Source organism: Oncorhynchus masou, unplaced genomic scaffold (genome assembly GCF_036934945.1).
Source record: "Oncorhynchus masou masou isolate Uvic2021 unplaced genomic scaffold, UVic_Omas_1.1 unplaced_scaffold_1402, whole genome shotgun sequence".
Lineage (NCBI taxonomy): Eukaryota > Metazoa > Chordata > Actinopteri > Salmoniformes > Salmonidae > Oncorhynchus > Oncorhynchus masou.
In genome coordinates this window covers 16621-42500 of record NW_027003952.1, presented here as the reverse complement: position 1 = coordinate 42500, position 25880 = coordinate 16621, and the positions used below count along the sequence as shown (strand labels likewise).

General features: G+C 46.3%; 1 protein-coding gene across 1 annotated transcript in view; it reads right to left on the bottom strand.

Moving 5' to 3' along the window:
- Positions 1-24793, bottom strand: part of LOC135530633 (ankyrin-2-like) — a gene marked incomplete at its 3' end in the record, with an annotated part of 134174 nt that extends 109381 nt beyond the window's left edge. Inside the window, 6 exon segments of the mRNA XM_064958918.1 lie at positions 10379-10465; positions 11495-11593; positions 13950-14048; positions 20946-20953; positions 22582-22672; positions 24773-24793. Coding sequence (XP_064814990.1) covers positions 10379-10465; positions 11495-11593; positions 13950-14048; positions 20946-20953; positions 22582-22672; positions 24773-24793 — 405 coding nt within the window.
- Positions 24794-25880: the final 1087 nt, after the last annotated feature.

Here is a 25880-nt window from a genome sequence, read left to right as displayed (position 1 = left end):
CAACTAGTCACCTAGTCAACTAGTTACCTAGTCAACTAGTCACCTAGTCAACTACTTACCTAGTCAACTAGTCACCTAGTCAACTACTTACCTAGTCAACTAGTCACCTAGTCAACTAGTCACCTAGTCAACTAGTCACCTAGTCACCTACTCAACTAGTCACCTATTGAGCGGCTGAGCGGTTGGAGAGAGGTACATGGTAAATTACATTACCTGATTCATCTAGTCAACTAGTCAAGTAGTCAACTAGTCACCTAGTCACCTAGTCACCTAGTCAACTACTTACCTAGTCAACTAGTCACCTAGTCAACTAGTTACCTAGTCAACTAGTCACCTAGTCAACTAGTCACCTAGTCAACTACTTACCTAGTCAACTAGTTACCTAGTCAATGACTTACTTAGTCACCTAGTCACCTAGTCAACTAGTCACCTATTGAGCGGCTGAGCGGTTGGAGAGAGGTACATGGTAAATTACATTACCTTATTCATCTAGTCAACTAGTCAAGTAGTCAACTAGTCACCTAGTCCCTAGTCACCTAGTCACCTAGTCAACTAGTCACCTAGTCAACTACTTACCTAGTCAACTAGTCACCTAGTCAACTACTTACCTAGTCAACTAGTTACCTAGTCAACTAGTCACCTAGTCAACTAGTCACCTAGTCAACTACTTACCTAGTCAACTAGTTACCTAGTCAACGACTTACTTAGTCAACTAGTCACCTAGTCACCTAGTCACCTAGTCAACTAGTCACCTAGTCAACTAGTCACCTAGTCACCTATTGAGCGGCTGAGCGGTTGGGGAGAGGTACATGGTAAATTACATTACCTGATTCAACTAGTCACCTAGTCACCTAGTCAACTAGTCAACTAGTCACCTAGTCACCTAGTCAACTAGTCAACTAGTCACCTAGTCAACTAGTCACCTAGTCAACTAGTCAACTAGTCACCTAGTCACCTAGTCAACTAGTCACCTAGTCACCTAGTCAACTAGTCACCTAGTCACCTAGTCAACTAGTCACCTAGTCACCTAGTCAACTAGTCAACTAGTCACCTAGTCAACTAGTCACCTATTGAGCGGCTGAGCGGTTGGAGAGAGGTACATGGTAAATTACATTACCTGATTCACCTAGTCAACTAGTCACCTAGTCAACTAGTCACCTAGTCACCTAGTCAACTAGTCACCTAGTCACCTAGTCAACTAGTCACCTAGTCAACTAGTCAACTAGTCACCTAGTCAACTAGTCAACTAGTCACCTAGTCAACTAGTCACCTAGTCAACTAGTCACCTAGTCACCTAGTCAACTAGTCACCTAGTCACCTAGTCACCTAGTCAACTAGTCAACTAGTCACCTAGTCACCTAGTCAACTAGTCACCTAGTCACCTAGTCAACTAGTCACCTAGTCAACTAGTCACCTAGTCACCTAGTCACCTAGTCAACTAGTCAACTAGTCACCTAGTCAACTAGTCACCTATTGAGCGGCTGAGCGGTTGGAGAGAGGTACATGGTAAATTACATTACCTGATTCACCTAGTCAACTAGTCACCTAGTCACCTAGTCACCTAGTCAACTAGTCAACTAGTCAACTAGTCACCTAGTCAACTAGTCACCTAGTCACCTAGTCAACTAGTCAACTAGTCACCTAGTCACCTAGTCACCTAGTCAACTAGTCAACTAGTCAACTAGTCACCTATTGAGCGGCTGAGCGGTTGGAGAGAGGTACATGGTAAATTACATTACCTGATTCACCTAGTCACCTAGTCACCTAGTCAACTAGTCACCTAGTCAACTAGTCATTGAGCGGCTGAGCGGTTGGAGAGAGGTACATGGTAAATTACATTACCTGATTCACCTAGTCAACTAGTCACCTAGTCAACTAGTCACCTAGTCAACTAGTCATTGAGCGGCTGAGCGGTTGGAGAGAGGTACTGTCAGGATTTGGCCAGGGTTGTTCCGTGTTTTTGTCAGTAGATGTCCCCATTGTGCTTTTTGTCCCTGTGTTTTTCCCTTGATCCCCATTATTGTTTGCACCTGTGTCTCGTTTTCCCCTGATTGTATTTAAACCCTTTGTTTCCCTCAGTTCTGTGCTCTGTGTTTGTATGTTGGCACCCTGCCCTAGTGTTCTGTGTGCTCTTGTCGATTCCGGGTGAAGTTCTTGTAGTATTCTGTTTTTTTGTTTTTGTTTAGTTTTAGTGAGTTTCTTTTTTTTTTTTTTTTTTTTTTGTGTTTTACCTACCACCTTTTGGATTTGCCATTTTTTATTTTAGGATTTTTTATTTATTAAATACACCGTCTAAAGTACTGCTGTGTCTGCCTCATCTTCTGGGTTCTGCTGTCTATTCGTGGCTCAGTTGGTTAAGTGACTGTTTCTCACTCCGGAGACCCAGGTTCGAAACCGGGTCCTGACAGAAACACAGAGCCAAAAATGAACCCAGAGGCAGCCAGTTCCCAGGACCTTTTTGCCACGCTGTCCCACCACCAGGAGACTGTCCAACGCCACGAAGCCGCCCTGGTTCAGCAAGAGGCCTTAATGGCTAGACATTCTCATCTTCTGTCGGAGATGCTGACTTCCATTAAGCAAGTATCTGATCGACTTACCCCGGCAACAGTTCCCGTCCCAGTACCTCAAGTTCACGTACCCATGGCAGTTAACCCCTGGCTGAACCTCGTCTTCCACCTCCCCAACGGTTCTCAGGTGATCCAAGTGCTTGTAAAGGGTTTCTCACTCAATGTTCTCTCTCCTTTGAGCTGCAACCCTCGTCATTTCCCACCGACCGGTCTAAGATCGCATATATCATCACCCTGCTGTCGGAAAAAGCCCTGGCCTGGGCTACTGCTGTGTGGGATGCCCATAGTTCCTGCTGTGCCAGCTACTCTGCCTTTGCTGAGGAATTCAAACGAGTGTTTCAATGCCCAAGCAGTGGTTCTGACTCAGCCAAACAGCTCCTGACTCTCCATCAAGGTTGGCGCAGCGTGACTGACTATGCCATCCAGTTCCGCACGGTGGCAGCAGCGAGTGGCTGGAACAACGAGGCGCTCACGGTGTGCTTTCTGAAAGGCCTTTCCGACACTATCCAAGATGAACTGGCCACTCGGGAACCACCGGACAATCTCGAGTCCCTGATCAAGTTGGCCTCACGCATTGACCAGCGTCTGAGAGAGAGAGAACTCAACCGTAGACCTCTAGCCCCTATCAGTCCCAGCTCCGAGTCCCCACCTTTATCATCACTGGCTCCACCGGAACCCATGCAGATTGGACGCATCTCCCAGGCTGAGAGAGACCGCCGGATGAGGGAGCGACGCTGTCTATATTGCGGCAAACCGGGCCATTTCCGTTCCACGTGTCCCGGGCTCCAGGGAAACGCTCTGTCCCGTACAGACCGGGGGAACTGTAACGGGAAACATAACCTCCTCCCATCCGTCCAACTCCCGTCTGCTCATTCCAGTCACCCTCTCCTGGGACAACCACAAGCTTCACCTTCAAGCCTTGGTAGACTCTGGAGCCGCAGGTAACTTCATGGATGGTGTCTGGGCGAAGAAGAATGGCGTTCCCTCTGAACCTCTAAGTGACCCCATGAGGGTTACTACATTGGATGGAAGCCCTTTGGGATCTGGACTTGTCACTCATGTCACTACCTCCTTGAGACTTTCAGTTTCACAACACCAGGAATTGATGAACTTTCATTTGATCTCCTGTTCCGAGTTCCCTCTCGTCCTTGGATACCCCTGGCTTCACAGCCATAACCCTCACATCGACTGGTCTGTGGGCACTATCAAGCAGTGGGGTCCTACGTGCCAAGCTACTTGTATTTTCCAGAATTCCCCGAGTTCTACTCCCGAGTCTTTAGAATCCATCGATCTGACCCGAGTTCCCGAGTGTTACCATGACCTCAAACTGGTGTTTAGCAAACAGAGGGCCACCATGCTACCACCCCATAGATCTTACGATTGCCCCATCGACCTGTTTCCGGGCACTTGCCCCCCAGGGGTCGGATCTTTTCCCTATCTCCACCCGAACGAGCTGCTATGGATACCTATATCAAGGACTCTCTGGAAGCAGGCCTCATGCGTCCATCCACCTCCCCCGGCGGGAGCAGGGTTTTTCTTTGTGGCCAAGAAAGACGGTGGGTTACGTCCTTGCATCGACTACCGGGGACTCAATGACATAACCGTCCGTAACCGTTACCCGCTACCCCTTATGGCCACAGCCTTCGAGCTGCTCCAGGAAGCAGTTGTTTTCACTAAGCTTGACCTGCGGAACGCATACCATCTTGTGCGGATCAGACCTGGTGACGAGTGGAAGACCGCTTTCAACACGCCTACTGGTCACTATGAATACTTGGTGATGCCCTTCGGCCTGACCAACGCCCCAGCGGTGTTCCAAGCGCTCATAAACGATGTGCTTAGGGATATGCTTAACATATTTGTGTTCGTTTACTTGGATGACATCCTCATCTTTTCGAGCTCCCTTCAAGAACACACTAAGCATGTCAGACAAGTACTCAAACGCCTCCTGGACAGCCATCTGTACGTTAAGCCGGAAAAATGTGAATTCCATTCATCCCGAGTACAATTCCTGGGATTTGTAGTGGAACCCGGTCGAATCCAAATGGACCCTAGGAAGGTAGGGGCGGTAGCGGATTGGCCCACCCCCAAATCCGTTAAGGATGTTCAGCGTTTCCTGGGCTTTACAAACTTTTACCGCAAGTTCATCAAGAACTTCAGTTTGGTGGCAGCTCCTCTCTCAGCTTTAACCAAAGGTGGCAATGCAAGGTTTTCTTGGGGAAGAGAAGCTGAGACGGCCTTCCAAGGACTCAAGCAGCGCATCCTCTCTGCTCCCATCCTGATACTACCGACTACGGATGAACCATTTGTGGTGGAGGTAGACGCATCAGAGGTTGGTGTTGGAGCTGTCCTGTCTCAGAGGGGTGAAGACAAGAAGCTTCATCCGTGCGCTTTCTTCTCACACCGGCTTACCCCGACTGAGAGGAACTACGATGTGGGGGATCGTGAACTCCTAGCGGTTAAGATGGCATTGAAGGAATGGAGACACTGGCTCGAGGGGGCTTCTCACCCGTTTCAAGTGCTTACAGACCACAAGAATCTGGAGTATATCCAGCAGGCGAAGCGATTGAACTCTAGACAAGCTAGATGGTCTCTTTTCTTCAATCGATTCCAGTTTATCCTCACCTATCGGCCCGGGTCGAAGAATCTCAAACCGGATGCCCTGTCCCGAGTCTACGCTCCTGCCATTCGAGATGACACGGACATGCCTGTCCTTCCTGCTGCTAAGATTGTGGCTCCGATCTCGTGGCAAGTTGAGGATACCGTGAGACGTGCTCAAGCTAGCGAACCGGACCCTAAAGGAGGTCCTGCCAATCGGTTGTTTGTCCCCAAGGCAGTGAGGACTCAGGTCCTTCTGTGGGGGCACTCCTCTCGCCTCACCTGTCATCCGGGCGTAGGTCGCACCTTGGAGTTCATCCAGCGTAAGTTCTGGTGGCCTACCATAAGAGAAGACGTTGCCACTTTCGTCAATGCCTGCCCCGTGTGCTGCCAGGGCAAATCTTCTCACCTCCGCCCTCAAGGACTCCTTCACCCTTTACCTGTTCCCCACAGACCCTGGTCCCATATATCATTGGACTTTATTACTGGACTTCCTCCATCCCATGGCAATACTACTATCCTAGTCATAATCGACAGGTTTTCAAAGGCGGCCAGGTTCGTCCCTCTGACTAAGTTACCTTCTGCCAAGGAAACGGCTGAGTTGGTAATTAATCATGTGTTCCGAGTCTTCGGCATTCCTCAAGATATGGTTTCTGACAGAGGTCCCCAGTTCGCCTCAAGGTTTTGGAAGGCCTTCTGCCAACTCATGGGGGCTTCTGCCAGTCTATCTTCAGGGTACCATCCGGAGTCCAACGGCCAAACAGAGAGGATGAATCAAGAGCTGGAAACCACCCTCCGATGTATGACTCGTGACAACCCGTCCACATGGTCATCCTTTATTGTTTGGGCCGAATACGCGCACAACACCTTGCGCTCCTCCTCCACTGGTATGTCCCCGCACGAGTGTCAGTTTGGCTATGCTCCTCCATTGTTCCCGGACCAGGAGGCAGAAGTCAGAGTGCCTTCAGCCTTGAGATTCGTCAGACGCTGTCGGCTTATGTGGAGGAAGACCCGTCTTAATCTGATGCGTTCCTCACAGAGGTATCAACAACAAGCCAACAGACGTCGCCGTCCCGGGCCTACCCTGCGCCCCGGCCAGAGAGTCTGGCTCTCCACAAGAGACTTACCTCTACGGGTGGAGTCTCGCAAGCTGTCCCAAAAATACATCGGTCCCTTCAAGGTTGCCAGGAGAGTTAACCCAGTTTCTTATCGCCTACACTTACCCAGATCCCTTAAGATTAATCCCACATTTCATGTGTCTTTGTTAAAACCTGTTGTTTTTTCTCCCCTTGTCCCGGCAGACAGACCTCCCCCTCCGCCTCGTGTCATTGGAGGCCAGCCGGCTTATACCGTCCACCGGATACTGGATTCCCGCCGGGTGCAGCGGTCCTGGCAGTATCTGGTGGACTGGGAAGGCTACGGTCCTGAGGAGCGCTCCTGGGTTCCTGCCAAAGACATCCTGGACCCTGACCTCATTCGTCAGTTCAGGGTCCTCCACCCTGAGAGAGCTGGTAGGAACGTCAGGAGCCGTTCCTAGGGGGATTCTGTCAGGATTTGGCCAGGGTTGTTCCGTGTTTTTGTCAGTAGATGTCCCCATTGTGCTTTTTGTCCCTGTGTTTTTCCCTTGATCCCCATTATTGTTTGCACCTGTGTCTCGTTTTCCCCTGATTGTATTTAAACCCTTTGTTTCCCTCAGTTCTGTGCTCTGTGTTTGTATGTTGGCACCCTGCCCTAGTGTTCTGTGTGCTCTTGTCGATTCCGGGTGAAGTTCTTGTAGTATTCTGTTTTTTGTTTTTGTTTAGTTTTAGTGAGTTTCTTTTTTTTTTTTTTTTTTTGTTTTACCAACCACCTTTTGGATTTGCCATTTTTTATTTTAGGATTTTTTCTTTATTAAATACACCGTCTAAAGTACTGCTGTGTCTGCCTCATCTTCTGGGTTCTGCTGTCTATTCGTGGCTCAGTTGGTTAAGTGACTGTTTCTCACTCCGGAGACCCAGGTTCGAAACCGGGTCCTGACAGGTACATGGTAAATTACATTACCTGATTCAACTAGTCAACTAGTCACCTAGTCATTGAGCGGCTGAGCGGTTGGAGAGAGGTACATGGTAAATTACATTACCTGATTCACCTAGTCAACTAGTCACCTAGTCACCTAGTCAACTAGTCACCTAGTCATTGAGCGGCTGAGCGGTTGGAGAGAGGTACATGGTAAATTACATTACCTGATTCACCTAGTCAACTAGTCACCTATTGAGCGGCTGAGCGGTTGGAGAGAGGTACATGGTAAATTACATTACCTGATTCACCTAGTCAACTAGTCACCTAGTCACCTAGTCATTGAGCGGCTGAGCGGTTGGAGAGAGGTACATGGTAAATTACATTACCTGATTCACCTAGTCAACTAGTCACCTAGTCAACTAGTCACCTAGTCAACTACTTACCTAGTCAACTACTTACCTAGTCAACTAGTCACCTAGTCAACTACTTACCTAGTCAACTAGTTACCTAGTCAACGACTTGCTTAGTCAACTAGTCACCTAGTCACCTAGTCAACTAGTCACCTATTGAGCGGCTGAGCGGTTGGAGAGAGGTACATGGTAAATTACATTACCTGATTCATCTAGTCAACTAGTCAAGTAGTCAACTGGTCACCTAGTCAACTACTTACCTAGTCAACTAGTCACCTAGTCAACTAGTCACCTAGTCAACTAGTCACCTAGTCAACTAGTCACCTATTGAGCGGCTGAGCGGTTGGAGAGAGGTACATGGTAAATTACATTACCTGATTCAACTAGTCAACTAGTCAACTAGTCACCTAGTCACCTAGTCACCTAGTCATTGAGCGGCTGAGCGGTTGGAGAGAGGTACATGGTAAATTACATTACCTGATTCACCTAGTCAACTAGTCACCTAGTCAACTAGTCACCTAGTCACCTAGTCATTGAGCGGCTGAGCGGTTGGAGAGAGGTACATGGTAAATTACATTACCTGATTCACCTAGTCAACTAGTCACCTAGTCAACTAGTCAACTAGTCACCTAGTCATTGAGCGGCTGAGCGGTTGGAGAGAGGTACATGGTAAATTACATTACCTGATTCACCTAGTCAACTAGTCACCTAGTCAACTAGTCACCTAGTCAACTAGTCATTGAGCGGCTGAGCGGTTGGAGAGAGGTACATGGTAAATTACATTACCTGATTCACCTAGTCAACTAGTCACCTAGTCAACTAGTCAACTAGTCACCTAGTCATTGAGCGGCTGAGCGGTTGGAGAGAGGTACATGGTAAATTACATTACCTGATTCACCTAGTCAACTAGTCACCTAGTCACCTAGTCATTGAGCGGCTGAGCGGTTGGAGAGAGGTACATGGTAAATTACATTACCTGATTCACCTAGTCAACTAGTCACCTAGTCAACTAGTCAACTAGTCACCTAGTCATTGAGCGGCTGAGCGGTTGGAGAGAGGTACATGGTAAATTACATTACCTGATTCACCTAGTCAACTAGTCACCTAGTCAACTAGTCAACTAGTCACCTAGTCATTGAGCGGCTGAGCGGTTGGAGAGAGGTACATGGTAAATTACATTACCTGATTCACCTAGTCACCTAGTCACTTAGTCATTGAGCGGCTGAGCGGTTGGAGAGAGGTACATGGTAAATTACATTACCTGATTCAACTAGTCACCTAGTCACCTAGTCATTGAGCGACTGAGCGGTTGGAGAGAGGTACATGGTAAATTACATTACCTGATTCACCTAGTCAACTAGTCACCTAGTCACCTAGTCACCTAGTCACCTAGTCAACTAGTCACCTAGTCACTTAGTCATTGAGCGGCTGAGCGGCTGGAGAGAGGTACATGGTAAATTACATTACCTGATTCAACTAGTCAACTAGTCACCTAGTCACCTAGTCACCTAGTCATTGAGCGACTGAGCGGTTGGAGAGAGGTACATGGTAAATTACATTACCTGATTCAACTAGTCAACTAGTCAACTAGTCACCTAGTCACCTAGTCATTGAGCGACTGAGCGGTTGGAGAGAGGTACATGGTAAATTACATTACCTGATTCAACTAGTCACCTAGTCACCTAGTCACCTAGTCAACTAGTCACCTAGTCATTGAGCGGCTGAGCGGTTGGAGAGAGGTACATGGTAAATTACATTACCTGATTCACCTAGTCAACTAGTCACCTAGTCACCTAGTCACCTAGTCATTGAGCGGCTGAGCGGTTGGAGAGAGGTACATGGTAAATTACATTACCTGATTCACCTAGTCAACTAGTCACCTAGTCAACTAGTCACCTAGTCACCTAGTCATTGAGCGGCTGAGCGGTTGGAGAGAGGTACATGGTAAATTACATTACCTGATTCACCTAGTCAACTAGTCACCTAGTCAACTAGTCACCTAGTCAACTAGTCATTGAGCGGCTGAGCGGTTGGAGAGAGGTACATGGTAAATTACATTACCTGATTCAACTAGTCAACTAGTCACCTAGTCACCTAGTCACCTAGTCATTGAGCGACTGAGCGGTTGGAGAGAGGTACATGGTAAATTACATTACCTGATTCAACTAGTCAACTAGTCAACTAGTCACCTAGTCACCTAGTCATTGAGCGACTGAGCGGTTGGAGAGAGGTACATGGTAAATTACATTACCTGATTCACCTAGTCACCTAGTCACCTAGTCATTGAGCGGCTGAGCGGTTGGAGAGAGGTACATGGTAAATTACATTACCTGATTCACCTAGTCAACTAGTCACCTAGTCACCTAGTCATTGAGCGGCTGAGCGGATGGAGAGAGGTACATGGTAAATTACATTACCTGATTCACCTAGTCATTGAGCGGCTGAGCGGTTGGAGAGAGGTACATGGTAAATTACATTACCTGATTCAACTAGTCACCCATTGAGCGGCTGAGCGGTTGGAGAGAGGTACATGGTAAATTACATTGTAATATGTGTCGCTCCCGAGTGACGCAGCGGTGTAAGGAGCTGCATCTCAGCACGAGAGGCGTCACTACAGACCCTGGTTCAAATCCCAGGCTGTATCACAACCGGCCGTGAATGGGAGTCCAATAGAGCGGAGCCCAATTGGCCCAGCGTCGTCTGGATTTGGCAGGGGTAGGCCGTCATTGTAAATAAGAATTTGTTTTGAACTGACTTACCTGGTTAAATAAAAGTAACGGTTTAAAGGTTAAATAATAATATAATTACCTTGCCCTTGGTGTCATGTTCCAGGAGGAGAGAAACTACCTGGTTATGACACTGCTGCAAGGCTATGGCCAGGGGGGTGAACCCATCCTACAGGAGAGAGGAGAGGAGAGGAGAGGAGAGGAGAGGAGAGGAGAGGAGAGGAGAGGAGAGGAGAGGGAGTTAAACAGACAGAGACACAAAGATATCCAAATTCACAAATCTTGAAACACACACAAACCTATACACTCACACACACACACACCTATACACCCACACACACACCTATACACACACACACACACACACCTATGCAAACACCTAAACACCCACACACACACACACACCTATACACCCACACACACACACACCTATACACCCACACACACACCTACACCTACACACACACACCTACGCACACACCTATACACCCCCCCACACACACACACACACACCTATACACACACACACCTATACACCCACACACACACAAACACCTATACACCCACACACACACACACACACACACCTATACACCCACACACACACCTATACACACACACACACACACACACATATACACACACACACCTATACACCCACACACACACCTATACACCCACACACACCTATACACCCACACACACCTATACACCCACACACACACACCTATACACCCACACACACCTATACACCCACACACACACATACACCCACACACACACACCTATACACCCACACACACACCTATACACCCACACACACACCTATACACCCACACACACACACACACACACCTATACACCCACACACACCTATACACCCACACACACCTATACACCCACACACACCTATACACCTATACACCCACACACACACCTATACACCCACACACACACACCTATACACCCACACACACACACCTATACACCCACACATACACACACCTATACACCCACACATACACACACCTATACACCCACACACACACCTATACACCCCCACACACACACACACCTATACACCCACACACACACACACCTATACACCCACACACACACACACCTATACACATACACCACCTATACACCCACACACACCTATACACATACACACACCTATACACCCACACACACAGACCTCAGTAGCAGCGCTCTGGTTCCCTCCATTCTCCAGCAGGTATCTGACCACCTCCAGGTGGTTCTCCTGGGCTGCCATGTAGAGAGGAGTGAAGCCATTCTGGAGGACACACACACACACACACAAACACACACACACACACACACACACACACAGAAACACACACACAAATGTGGTTACTGAGGTTGTACGTTACATGATAGCAGGTAATTTAGAAGACATTGATCCAAAGAGACTTACTGTCAGTGATACACTTTAATGGAGACTGGTAGTATTATACAGACTGGTAGTATTATACAGACTGGTGGTATTATACAGACTGGTGGTATTATACAGACTGGTGGTATTATACAGACTGGTGGTATTATACAGACTGGTGGTATTATACAGACTGGTAGTATTATACAGACTGGTAGTATTATACAGACTGGTAGTATTATACAGACTGGTGGTATTATACAGACTGGTGGTATTATACAGCCTGGTAGTATTATACAGACTGGTAGTATTATACAGACTGGTGGTATTATAGAGACTGGTAGTATTATACAGACTGGTGGTATTATACAGACTGGTGGTATTATACAGACTGGTGGTATTATACAGACTGGTAGTATTATACAGACTGGTAGTATTATACAGACTGGTGGTATTATACAGACTGGTGGTATTATACAGACTGGTGGTATTATACAGACTGGTGGTATTATACAGACTGGTGGTATTATACAGACTGGTGGTATTATACAGTAGAGACTGGTGGTATTATACAGACTGGTGGTATTATACAGACTGGTAGTTGGTGGTATTATACAGACTGGTGGTATTATACAGACTGGTAGTATTATACAGACTGGTGGTATTATACAGACTGGTGGTATTATACAGACGTGTGGTATTATACAGACTGGTGGTATTATACAGCCTGGTAGTATTATACAGACTGGTAGTATTATACAGACTGGTGGTATTATACAGACTGGTAGTATTATACAGACTGGTGGTATTATACAGACTGGTGGTATTATACAGTAGAGACTGGTGGTATTATACAGACTGGTAGTATTATACAGACTGGTAGTTGGTGGTATTATACAGACTGGTGGTATTATACAGACTGGTGGTATTATACAGACTGGTAGTATTATACAGACTGGTAGTATTATACAGACTGGTGGTATTATACAGACTGGTGGTATTATACAGACTGGTGGTATTATACAGACTGGTGGTATTATACAGACTGGTAGTATTATACAGACTGGTAGTATTATACAGACTGGTGGTATTATACAGACTGGTAGTATTATACAGACTGGTAGTATTATACAGACTGGTAGTATTATACAGACTGGTGGTATTATACAGACTGGTAGTATTATACAGACTGGTGGTATTATATAGACTGGGGGTATTATACAGACTGGTAGTATTATATAGACTGGTGGTATTATACAGACTGGTGGTATTATACAGACTGGTGGTATTATACAGACTGGTAGTATTATACAGACTGGTGGTATTATATAGACTGGTGGTATTATACAGACTGGTAGTATTATACAGACTGGTGGTATTATACAGACTGGTAGTATTATACAGACGGGTGGTATTATACAGGCTGGTGGTATTATACAGACTGGTGGTATTATACAGACTGGTGGTATTATACAGACTGGTGGTATTATACAGACTGGTGGTATTATACAGACTGGTGGTATTATACAGACTGGTAGTATTATACAGACTGGTAGTATTATACAGACTGGTGGTATTATACAGACTGGTGGTATTATACAGTGGAGACTGGTGGTATTATACAGACTGGTGGTATTATACAGACTGGTGGTATTATACAGACTGGTAGTATTATACAGACTGGTGGTATTATACAGACTGGTAGTATTATACAGACTGGTGGTATTATACAGACTGGTGGTATTATACAGACTGGTAGTATTATACAGACTGGTGGTATTATACAGACTGGTAGTATTATACAGACTGGTAGTATTATACAGACTGGTGGTATTATACAGACTGGTGGTATTATACAGACTGGTGGTATTATACAGACTGGTAGTATTATACAGACTGGTAGTATTATACAGACTGGTGGTATTATACAGACTGGTGGTATTATACAGACTGGTGGTATTATACAGACTGGTGGTATTATACAGACTGGTGGTATTATACAGACTGGTAGTATTATACAGACTGGTGGTATTATACAGACTGGTGGTATTATACAGACTGGTAGTATTATACAGACTGGTGGTATTAAACAGTAGAGACTGGTGGTATTATATAGTGGAGACTGGTGGTTTTATATAGTGGAGACTGGTGGTTTTATATAGTGGAGGCTGGTGGTTTTATACAGTGTCTATGTCACTATCCTACATGGCACTGGGGTCACAGCCTATAAGAGCATCATGGAGTCTGTCTGTCTGACCTGTGATTGGGCGTTGATGTCGGCTCCTCTCTTCAGCAGCAGTCGAGCCACTTCCTTCTGTCCGGCCAATGAGGCGATGTGGAGGGCTGTGTTCCCTTTCTGCAGGGAGAGGAGCGTTAGGATAGGAGGGTTCAGTGTGTGTGTGTGTGTGTGTGTGTGTGTGTGTTGCAGTAGGTGTGAACAGCGTAGCGTCTATGCTAACACCTTTACCAGTCACCTGTTTAAAGGTCAGGCTGCAGCCCAGCTGTCTATCAACTCCAGGTTAACATCTTGGTGGTACTATGTTCTCAATAACATGTCAGATAACTCCTCAATAACATGTCAAATAAAATTTCAGATAACTCCTCAATAACATGTCAGATGACTCCTCAATAACATGTCCGATAACTCCTCAATAACATGTCAGATAACTCCTCAATAACATGTCCGATAACTCCTCAATAACATGTCAGATAACTACTCAATAACATGTACGATAACTCCTCAATAACATGTCAGATAACTCCTCAATAACATGTCAGATAACTCCTCAATAACATGTCAGATAACTTCTCAATAACATGTCAAATAACATGTCAGATAATTCCTCAACAACATGTCAAATAACATTTCAGATAACTCCTCAATAACATGTCAAATAACTTCTTAATAACATGTCCGATAACTCCTCAATAACATGTCAGATCACTAGAAGTGTCAGTAAATATCTGGCTGCTAACTTATTGAGGGGTGAGAGGTGTGTGAATCAGTGTGGATTAATTAAATAATAATAATAAGCCTATATGCAATTTAGCAGACGTTTTGTATCAAATGTGACTTACAGTAGTGTGTGCACACATTTCCGTTTGCAAGACCCGAGTGGTGATCGAATTGAGTGCAGGGTAAGGAGTGAGGGGGGTGAGAGACGAGGGGGTAAGGAGGGCGAGAGGCGAAGGGTGGTGAGAGATTCCCTGGAGGTTGTTTATGGTAGTTGGCGGCTAAAGAGCGTGCCCCGTCACCTGAGAACCCCACTGGATCAGGTAACACACACCCTGCCAGGGGGACTGATATTCTGGTCTGACACTGCTATACTGTACCTCTCTCTCTCTCTCTCTCTCTAACTCTCTCTCTGCCTCTCTCTCTCTCTAACTCTCTCTAACTCCCTCTCTGTCTCACTCTCTAACTCCCTCTCTGTCTCTCTCTGTCTCTCTCTCTCTCTCTCTCTCTCTCTCTCTCTGTCTCTCTCTCTAACTCCCTCTCTCTCTCTCTCTCTCTCTGTCTCTCTCTCTGTCTCTCTCTCTGTCTCTCTGTCTCTCTCTCTCTCTAACTCTCTCTCTGTCTCTCTCTCTGTCTCTCTCTCTCTCTCTCTGTCTCTCTCTGTCTCTCTCTCTCTCTCTCTCTCTCTGTCTCTCTCTCTAACTCTCTCTCTGTCTCTCTCTCTCTCTAACTCTCTCTCTGTCTCTCTCTCTGTCTCTCTCTCTCTCTAAGTCTCTCTCTGTCTCTCTCTCTGTCTCTCTCTCTCTCTCTCTGTCTCTCTCTGTCTCTCTCTCTCTCTCTCTCTCTCTGTCTCTCTCTCTCTCTCTCTGTCTCCCTCTCTTCCTCTCTCTCTCTCCCTCTCTCTAACTCCCTCTCTGTCTCTCTCTGTCTCTCTCTGTCTCTCTCTCTCTCTCTGTCTCTCTCTCTGTCTCTCTCTCTTCCTCTCTCTCTCTCTAACTCTCTCTCTGTCTCTCTCTGTCTCTCTCTCTCTCTCTAACTCTCTCTCTGTCTCTCTCTCTTCCTCTCTCTCTCTCTCTCTCTCTAACTCTCTCTCTGTCTCTCTCTGTCTCTCTCTCTCTCTCTAACTCTCTCTCTGTCTCTCTCTGTCTCTCTCTCTCTCTCTCTGTCTCTCTCTGTCTCTCTCTGTCTCTCTCTGTCTCTCAACACCCAGATGGAGTGGGATTCCTAGCAGTGATTTAGACTTTAGAGACACTGATATCCTGCTTTCATCCTCTCTCTCCCACCATACCTCCCTCTTCGGAGTACTAGAGAGTATAAATTGCCTCGCTCCACCGTTCTCTCTCTCTCTCTCTCTCTCCAACCCTGTTTCAATTCATTTCAAAGGGGTTTATTGGCATGGGAAACATATGTTTACGCTGCCAAAGCAAACGGAAAAGACAAAAAACAAAAGTGAAATGAACAAGGGAAACATCAGTAAACATTACACTAACAAAAGTTTTAAAATAATATAGAAATTTAGACATTGTCGACATTTCAAATGTTATATTATTGGCTATGTACAGTGTTGTAAACAATGTGCAAGTAGTTGAAGTATTACAGGGATAATAAATAAACAGGTAAATACAGGCTATATTTAGAATGTTGCTTGTGTTCCATTGGTTGCCCTTTTGTCATGGCAACGGTCAAACGTCTTGATGCTGTGATTGGACACTGCGATATAATTGTCTAACGTCCACCTCTCTCTCTTCCTCTCTCTCCACTCCCCTCTCTACCCACCTCTCTCTCTTCCTCTCTCTCCACCCCCTCTCTATCCACGTCTCTCTTTTCCTCTCTCTCACTCCCCTCTCTCTCTTCCTCTCTCTCCACTCACCTCTCTCTCTTCCTCTCCACTCACCTCTCTCTCTTCCTCTCTCTCCACTCCCCTCTCTCTCTTCCTCTCTCTCCACTCACCTCTCTCTCTTCCTCTCTCTCCACTCCCCTCTCTATCCACCTCTCTTCCTCTCTCTCCACCCCCTCTCTATCCAAATCTCTCTTCCTCTCTCTCCACTCCCCTCTCTATCCACCTCTCTCTCTTCCTCTCTCTCCACCCCTCTCTATCCAAATCACTCTTCCTCTCTCCACTCCCTCTCTATCCACCTCTCTCTCTTCCTCTCTCTACACCCCCTCTCTATCCAAATCTCTCTTCCTCTCTCTCCAATCCCCTCTCTACCCACCTCTCTCTCTTCCTCTCTCTCCACTCCCCTCTCTACCCACCTCTCTCTCTTCCTCTCTCTCCACCCCCTCTCTATCCACGTCTCTCTTTTCCTCTCTCTCCACTCCCCTCTCTCTCTTCCACTCTCTCCACTCACCTCTCTTCCTCTCTCTCCACTCACCTCTCTCTCTTCCTCTCTCTCCACTCCCCTCTCTCTCTTCCTCTCTCTCCACTCACCTCTCTCTCTTCCTCTCTCTCCACATCTCTCTTCCTCTCTCTCCACTCCCCTCTCTATCCACATCTCTCTTCCTCTCTCTCCACTCCCATCTCTATCCACCTCTCTCTCTTCCTCTCTTTCCACCCCCTCTCTATCCACGTCTCTCTTTTCCTCTCTCTCCACTCCCCTCTCTATCCACCTCTCTCTTTTCCTCTCTCTCCACTCCCTCTCTATCCACCTCTTCTTCCTCTCTCCACCCCCTCTCTATCCACGTCCTCTTTCCTCTCTCCACTCCCCTCTCTCTTCCTCTCTCTCCACTCACCTCTCTCTTCCTCTCTCTCCACTCCCTCTCTCTCTCCTCTCTCTCCACTCACCTCTCTCTCTTCCTCTCTCTCCACTCACCTCTCTCTCATCCTCTCTCCACTCCCCTCTCTCTTCCTCTCCTCTCACTCACCTCTCTTCCTCTCTCTCTCCACTCACCTCTCTCTCTTCCTCTCTCTCCACTCCCCTCTCTATCCACATCTCTCTTCCTCTCTCTCCACTCCCTCTCTATCCACATCTCTCTTCCTCTCTCCACTCCCCTCTCTATCCACCTCTCTCTCTTCCTCTCTTTCCACCCCCTCTCTATCCACGTCTCTCTTTTCCTCTCTCTCCACTCCCCTCTCTTCCCTCTCTCCACTCACCTCTCTCTCTTCCTCTCTCTCACTCCCTCTCTATCCACATCTCTTCCTCTCTCCCACTCCCCTCTCTATCCACATCTCTCTCCTCTCTCTCCACTCCCCTCTATATCCACCTCTCTCTCTTCCTCTCTTTCCACCCCCTCTCTATCCACGTCTCTCTTTTCCTCTCTCTCCACTCCCCTCTCTCTTCCTCTCTCTCCACTCACCTCTCTCTCTTCCTCTCTCTCCACTCACCTCTCTCTCTTCCTCTCTCTCCACTCCCCTCTCTCTCTTCCTCTCTCTCCACTCACCTCTTTCTCTTCCTCTCTCTCCACTCACCTCTCTCTCTTCCTCTCTCTCCACTCCCCTCTCTCTCTTCCTCTCTCTCCACTCACCTCTCTCTCTTCCTCTCTCTCCACTCCCCTCTCTATCCACATCTCTCTTCCTCTCTTTCCACCCCCTCTCTATCCACCTCTCTCTCTTCCTCTCTCTCCACTCACCTCTCTCTTTCCTCTCTCTCCACTCCCCTCTCTCTCCACTCCCCTCTCTCTCTTCCTCTCTCTCCACTCACCTCTCTCTCTCTCTCTCTCCACTCACCCTCTCTCTTCCTCTCTCTCCACTCCCTCTCTCTTCCTCTCTCCACTCACCTCTCTCTCTTCCTCTCTCTCCCACTCCCCTCTCTATCCACATCTCTCTTCCTCTCTTTCCACCCCCTCTCTATCCACCTCTCTCTTCCTCTCTCTCCACTCACCTCTCTCTTCCTCTCTCTCCACTCCCCTCTCTCTCTTCCTCTCTCTCCACTCACCTCTCTCTCTTCCTCTCTCTCCACTCCCCTCTCTATCCACATCTCTCTTCCTCTCTTTCCACCCCCTCTATCCACCTCTCTCTTCCTCTCTCTCCACTCACCTCTCTCTCTTCCTCTCTCTCCACTCACCTCTCTCTCTTCCTCTCTCTTCCTCTCTCTCCACTCACCTCTCTCTCTTCCTCTCTCCACCCCCTCTCTATCCACCTCTCTCTCTTCCTCTCTCTCCACTCCCCTCTCTATCCACCTCTCTCTCCTCTCTCTCCACTCCCTCTCTATCCACCTCTCTTCCCTCTCTCCCACTCCCCTCTCTATCCACCTCTCTCTCTTCCTCTCTCTCCACTCCCTCTCTATCCACCTCTCTCTCTTCCTCTCTCTCCACTCACCTCTCTCTCTTCCTCTCTCTCCACTCCCCTCTCTATCCACCTCTCTCTCTTCCTCTCTCTCCACTCACCTCTCTATCTTCCTCTCTCTCCACTCCCCTCTCTCCACTCCCCCTCTCTCTCCACTCCCCTCTCTCTCCACTCCCCTCTCTCTCTTCCTCTCTCTCCACTCCCCTCTCTATCCACCTCTCTCTTCCTCTCTCTCCACTCCCTCTCTATCCCCATCTCTCTTCCTCTCTCTCCACTCCCCTCTCTATCCACCTCTCTCTCTTCCTCTCTCTCCACTCCCCTCTCTATCCACCTCTCTCTCTTCCTCTCTCTCAACTCCCCTCTCTATCCACTCCCCTCTCTCTCCACTCCCCTCTCTATCCACCTCTCTCTCTTCCTCTCTCTCCACTCCCCTCTCTATCCACCTCTCTCTCTTCCTCTCTCCACCCCCTCTCTATCCACCTCTCTCTTCCTCTCTCCCCACTCCCCTCTCTCTCCACTCCCCCTCTCTCCACTCCCCTCTCTCTCCACTCACCTCTCTCTCTCCCCACTCCCCTCTCTATCCACCTCTCTCTCTTCCTCTCTCCCCCCCCACCCTCAGTATAATCTAAAGGTCTCAGAACCTTTAGCAGCAGCGTCAACAGCTGAATTTCTGTCTTAACAGATCTGGGACCAGGCTAATTGACTACTAACTACATTAAGTACAATACTACTAAATGTACAAAGGTTGGGGTCAATTCAAACTAAATGTTTTAAGGTCGGGGTCAATTCAACTTACTACTGATGAAATGAAGGTTGGATTCAAGCACTGAGCATATTTCAGGTCTGCTGAGAGCAAACTTGAACATTGTGAAAATTCCATGTGACATCCGGCGCACTTTTACTGTGAACACTGAGGCTCTACCCGCTTTAAGTTACAGTTTTACTGTGAACACTGAGGCTCTACCCGCTTTAAGTTACAGTTTTACTGTGAACACTGAGGCTGGACCCGCTTTAAGTTACAGTTTTACTGTGAACACTGAGGCTCTACCCGCTTTAAGTTACAGTTTTACTGTGAACACTGAGGCTGTACCCGCTTTAAGTTACAGTTTTACTGTGAACACTGAGGCTCTACCCGCTTTAAGTTACAGTTTTACTGTGAACACTGAGGCTGCACCCACTTTAAGTTACAGTTTTACTGTGAACACTGAGGCTGTACCCACTTTAAGTTACAGTTTTACTGTGAACACTGAGGCTGTACCTGCTTTAAGTTACAGTTTTACTGTGAACACTGAGGCTCTACCCGCTTTAAGTTACAGTTTTACTGTGAACACTGAGGCTCTACCCGCTTTAAGTTACAGTTTTACTGTGAACACTGAGGCTGTACCTGCTTTAAGTTACAGTTTTACTGTGAACACTGAGGCTGTACCCGCTTTAAGATACAGTTTTACTGTGAACACTGAGGCTGTACCTGCTTTAAGTTACAGTTTTACTGTGACCACTGAGGCCGTAGCTGCTTTAGGTTACCGTTTTACTGTGAACACTGAGGCTGTACCTGCTTTAAGCTACAGTTTTACTGTGAACACTGAGGCTCTACCTGCTTTAAGTTACAGTTTTACTGTGAACACTGAGGCTGTACCCGCTTTAAGTTACAGTTTTACTGTGAACACTGAGGCTGTACCCGCTTTAAGTTACAGTTTTACTGTGAACACTGAGGCTGTACCTGCTTTAAGTTACAGTTTTACTGTGAACACTGAGGCTGTACCTGCTTTAAGTTACAGTTTTACTGTGAACACTGAGGCCGTAGCTGCTTTAAGTTACAGTTTTACTGTGAACACTGAGGCTGTACCCGCTTTAAGTTACAGATTTACTGTGACCACTGAGGCCGTAGCTGCTTTAGGTTACCGTTTTACTGTGAACACTGAGGGTGTAACAGAGGCTGTACCTGCTTTAAGTTACAATTTTACTGTGAACACTGAGGCTGTAGCTGCTTTAAGTCACAGTTATAACAGTGGCCAAGTAGGCTACAGTGGCTATTTGATCACAACCAGAGTGGCTATGTGATCACAACCAGAGTAGACTTCAGTGGCTATGTGATCACAACCAGAGTAGACTACAGTGGCTATGTGATCACAACCAGAGTAGACTACAGTGGCTATGTGATCACAACCAGAATAGGCTACAGTGGCTATGTGATCACAACCAGAGTAGACTACAGTGGCTATGTGATCACAACCAGAGTAGACTACAGTGGCTATGTGATCACAACCAGAGTAGGCTACCATCAAAAACAATGGAGAAAATGCATCCCAGAACATTTTAACATGGAAATAGCTGTTCTATCTTTCAGCCAATGTGTAGTGTTCAACATACGCCTACGTTCCATGAGACTTTTAAAATAAAAACATGCTTCACATGAACCTGTTTGTCCACTTCTGCTTGAGACAAGGAGGTGACTGAAAATGCTGTCGGGGGTGTTTGATGCAAGAAACCACTTCACAAAATAAAATTAATAATTATTCCCATACCGTCATTACAAAGAATCAGACAAATGATGCTACCCTCTGCCTATTGGCTACTTAGCTTATTCAAGCCTGTCTCAAAATAAAACACTGCCCCTTTAAGACAAAAAAATAAGCTCTTTTGTCTAGAAATGTACACGATTTGTACTCTTGTAGGAAAAAAATCACTCCCCTATTGCTGACTACAAATGATCTACAACTAGCAAAGGATATGAACAAATGTTCACACGTGGCTACATGCAGCTCTCACTTTGATCTCAAAACAAGCGCATCTACTCATGACCGCTCATGCTGTAAACACAGTCCAGTTCAAAGTGAACGGCACAGATCCCTATATGGCAATGGTCTATTTGCATATAGGCCTACTGCAGTTCTGATTGGTTATAGCACACCGGTCTGTGTAGAGTATGGACATGAGTTGTACCTGTCGACGACAATAGAATCCTACTCCGTGTTCTGCTAATAACAAAATCTCTTGCATAGTTAGTTTTGAATTCTAAGTCTTGAATAGTTTGTTTTGTTTTCGGTATGTTGCATTGAAAGGGGCTAATATTGCCTTGATTCGATCACAATTCCCACAGTAAAGGGAAACGTCGATAGTGTTAACTAACAGGGAAAACTCTAGAAAGTTAGGTGAAGTTCAATACTCGTTCTTCTCTGCCCAGGCTGATATTTATTCTGCGTGGCAGTCCCGGGGGAGCTTAGAGGGAACAAAAAAAGATATGTCATAAATAGCTTCAGGTTATTGAGAAGTCATTTGAAATCAGATTTTTTTCAATTATTCAATTGGAATTTGAGGTTTACTTCCTGACATGTATGATAGCGAGCTACAGTAGCTACAGCTAATTATTCAATTGGAATTTGAGGTTTACTTCCTGACATGTATGATAGCGAGCTACAGTAGGTACAGCTAATTATTCAATTGGAATTTGGGGTTTACTTCCTGACATGTATGATAGCGAGCTACAGTAGCTACAGCTAATTATTCAATTGGAATTTGGGGTTTACTTCCTGACATTTACTTCCTGACATTTACTTCCTGACATTTACTTCCTGACATTTACTTCCTGACATTTACTTCCTGACATTTACTTCCTGACATTTACTTCCTGACATTTACTTCCTGACATTTACTTCCTGTACCTTGGTAGCATTTACTCCCTGACATTTACTTCCTGTTGGTAGCAGAGTCGACATTTACTTCCTGCGGAGCCTCTCTCCAGTAGTTCTTCCACCAGATCCTCATGGCCCTCCTTAGCTGCCAGGTGCAGAGCATTCAGACCGTTCTGGAACAGAGAAACACAGGTCTCAGGTCAGCTTATTAAACATAATAACTAAGGCATTCGGACCATTCTGGAACAGAGAAACACAGGTCTCAGGTCAGCTTATTAAACTTAATAACTAAGGCATTCAAACCGCTCTATAACAAGAAACACAGGTCTCAGGTCAGCTTATTAAACATAATAACTACGACAGTCAGATCATTCTATAACAGAGAGAGAGAGAGACAGGCCTGGAGTCAGTTGATAAACATAAGAACTAAGGCATTCAAACCGTTCTATAACAAGAAACACAGGTCTCAGGTCAGTGATATAAACATAAGAACTAAAAATGTACCCTTGTTCCCTTTATAGTGCACTACTTTTGACCAGGGCCCATAGGTTTCCATGTAGGAGTCAGTTAGACGGTAACACGAGAACCAAGATATTCAGCCCGTTCCACAACAACAAACACAGGGGGGGGGGGCTTGGAGACCAATCAAAAACCTTTAAAAAGTTGAAACAGGAAGTCCGGATTTCCTGACATCTGAATCAAGAGAACGGTTGTCTATCCCATTCAACGAGAGGAAACGATTAGACGTCCTTCTCATCTCAGCCCGTGTGTATCGGACTGTTACCTAGCAACGGGTACTTCTTAAAACATGTCCGAGATACGACGTAAACATAACAGGTGTATCGGACTGTTACCTAGCAACGGGTACTTCTTAAAACATGTCCGACATACAACGTAAACATAACAGGTGTATCGGACTGTTACCTAGCAACGGGTACTTCTTAAAACATGTCCGACATACGACGTAAACATAACAGGTGTATCGGACTGTTACCTAGCAACGGGTACTTCTTAAAACATGTCCGACATACAACGTAAACATAACAGGTGTATCGGACTGTTACCTAGCAACGGGTACTTCTTAAAACATGTCCGACATACAACATAAACAATCCCACCAACAACAAAAAAAGATAACAGTGTAGGGTTTTAAATAAGCAGCAACACTCCAAACCACACGGAGAAGATCAGTTGTGAAACATAACAGGTGAGCGACTCAGCTTAAACAGCAACGGGGAAATATCCTCCGGTCAGCTTAGATTCAACAGCTAATATGGTCCATTAGCAACACAAGGGAGATGACTCATTTGAGATCAGTGTTTCTTACACAATAGGCATTCAGACAGACCAATGAGACAACAGAGGAGACACAGATCTGAGGTCAGTTACAAGCATAAGAACCAAGGCATTCGGATCAATGCTCCAAAAAATGATTTAAAAGCTTCTTCTTCTTTTTTTTTTCTTTTTTACAATTGACGGCCTACCCCGACCAGACCCGGACGACGCCGGGCCAATCGCGCGCCACCCTATGGGACTCCCAATCACGGCCGGATGTGTTACAGCCTGGAATCGAACAAGGGACTGTAGTGACACCTCTTGCATAGGCTTATTATTCCGTTTTGGCTTTAAATCTCTACGTCACATTTAGCCAATTCAACCTAACAGCTGTGTTGCTGCAGCGTCTTTGTTGTAACTACGGCACAGATCCTGGATCAGTTGTAAACTCAACAGCGTGAGTCTTTGTTGTAATTACGGCACAGATCCTGGATCAGTTGTAAACTCAACAGCGTGAGTCTTTGTTGTAATACGGCACAGATCCTGGATCAGTTGTAAACTCAACAGCGTGAGTCTTTGTTGTAATACGGCACAGATCCTGGATCAGTTGTAAACTCAACAGCGTGATTCTTTGTCGTAATAAGGCACGATCCTGGATCACAGATCTGTTGTAATACTGGGATCAGTTGTAAACTCAACAGCGTGAGTCTTTGTTGTAATACCGCACAGATCCTGGATTAGTCTTTGTTGTAATTACGGCACAGATCCTGGATCAGTTGTAAACTCAACAGTTCTTTGTAAAGATCCTGGATCAGTTGTAAACTCAACAGATTTTTAACAGGGTTCCGTTTGTGATACACACAAGATGTCAACATGGTTCAGGTAGCTAGCTACATCCACTGATGACTGAAGACAAGGATAATATACGTACAGCTGTGGTAAGGATAACGCACACACACACAAACACACACATACACACACACACACACGCACATCACCTCGTCCTCGTCTTCATCCATCCTGTCGTGTGTAGCCAGAGGAGCGAGAGGAATCCCAGCTCTCTCCCCTTCCTTCTCCCCCTCCTCCACCTGACTATCTCACTTCTAATCTCTTCTCCTCTATTCTTTATCTTATTTTCTCTCTTCTTCTTCTGGTCTGGTACTCTCTCCTTCTTCTGGTCTGGTACTCTCTCCTTCTTCTGGTCTGGTACCCTTTCTTCTGGTCTGGTACTCTCTCCTTCTTCTGGTCTGGTACTCTCTCCTTCTTCTGGTCTGGTAATCTCTCCTTCTTCTGGTCTGGTACTCTCTTCTTCTGGTCTGGTACTCTCTCCTTCTTCTGGTCTGGTACTCTCTTCTTCTTCTGGTCTGGTACTCTCTTCTTCTGGTCTGGTACTCTCTTCTTCTGGTCTGGTACTCTCTCCTTCTTCTGGTCTGGTACTCTCTTCTTCTGGTCTGGTACTCTCTCCTTCTTCTGGTCTGGTACTCTCTTCTTCTTCTGGTCTGGTACTCTCTCCTTCTTCTGGTCTGGTAATCTCTCCTTCTTCTGGTCTGGTAATCTCTCCTTCTTCTGGTCTGGTAATCTCTCCTTCTTCTGGTCTGGTACTCTCTTCTTCTTCTGGTCTGGTACTCTCTCCTTCTTCTGGTCTGGTACTCTCTTCTTCTGGTCTGGTACTCTCTTCTTCTGGTCTGGTACTCTCTCCTTCTTCTGGTCTGGTACTCTCTCCTTCTTCTGGTCTGGTACTCTCTCCTTCTTCTGGTCTGGTACTCTCTCCTTCTTCTGGTCTGGTACTCTCTCCTTCTTCTGGTCTGGTACTATCTTATTCTTCTTCTGGTCTGGTACTCTCTCCTTCTTCTGGTCTGGTAATCTCTCCTTCTTCTGGTCTGGTACTCTCTCCTTCTTCTGGTCTGGTAATCTTTTCTTCTTCTGGTCTGGTACTCTCTCCTTCTTCTGGTCTGGTACTCTCTCCTTCTTCTGGTCTGGTAATCTCTCCTTCTTCTGGTCTGGTTCTCTCTCCTTCTTCTGGTCTGGTACTCTCTCCTTCTTCTGGTCTGGTAATCTCTCCTTCTGGTCTGGTAATCTCTCCTTCTTCTGGTCTGGTAATCTCTC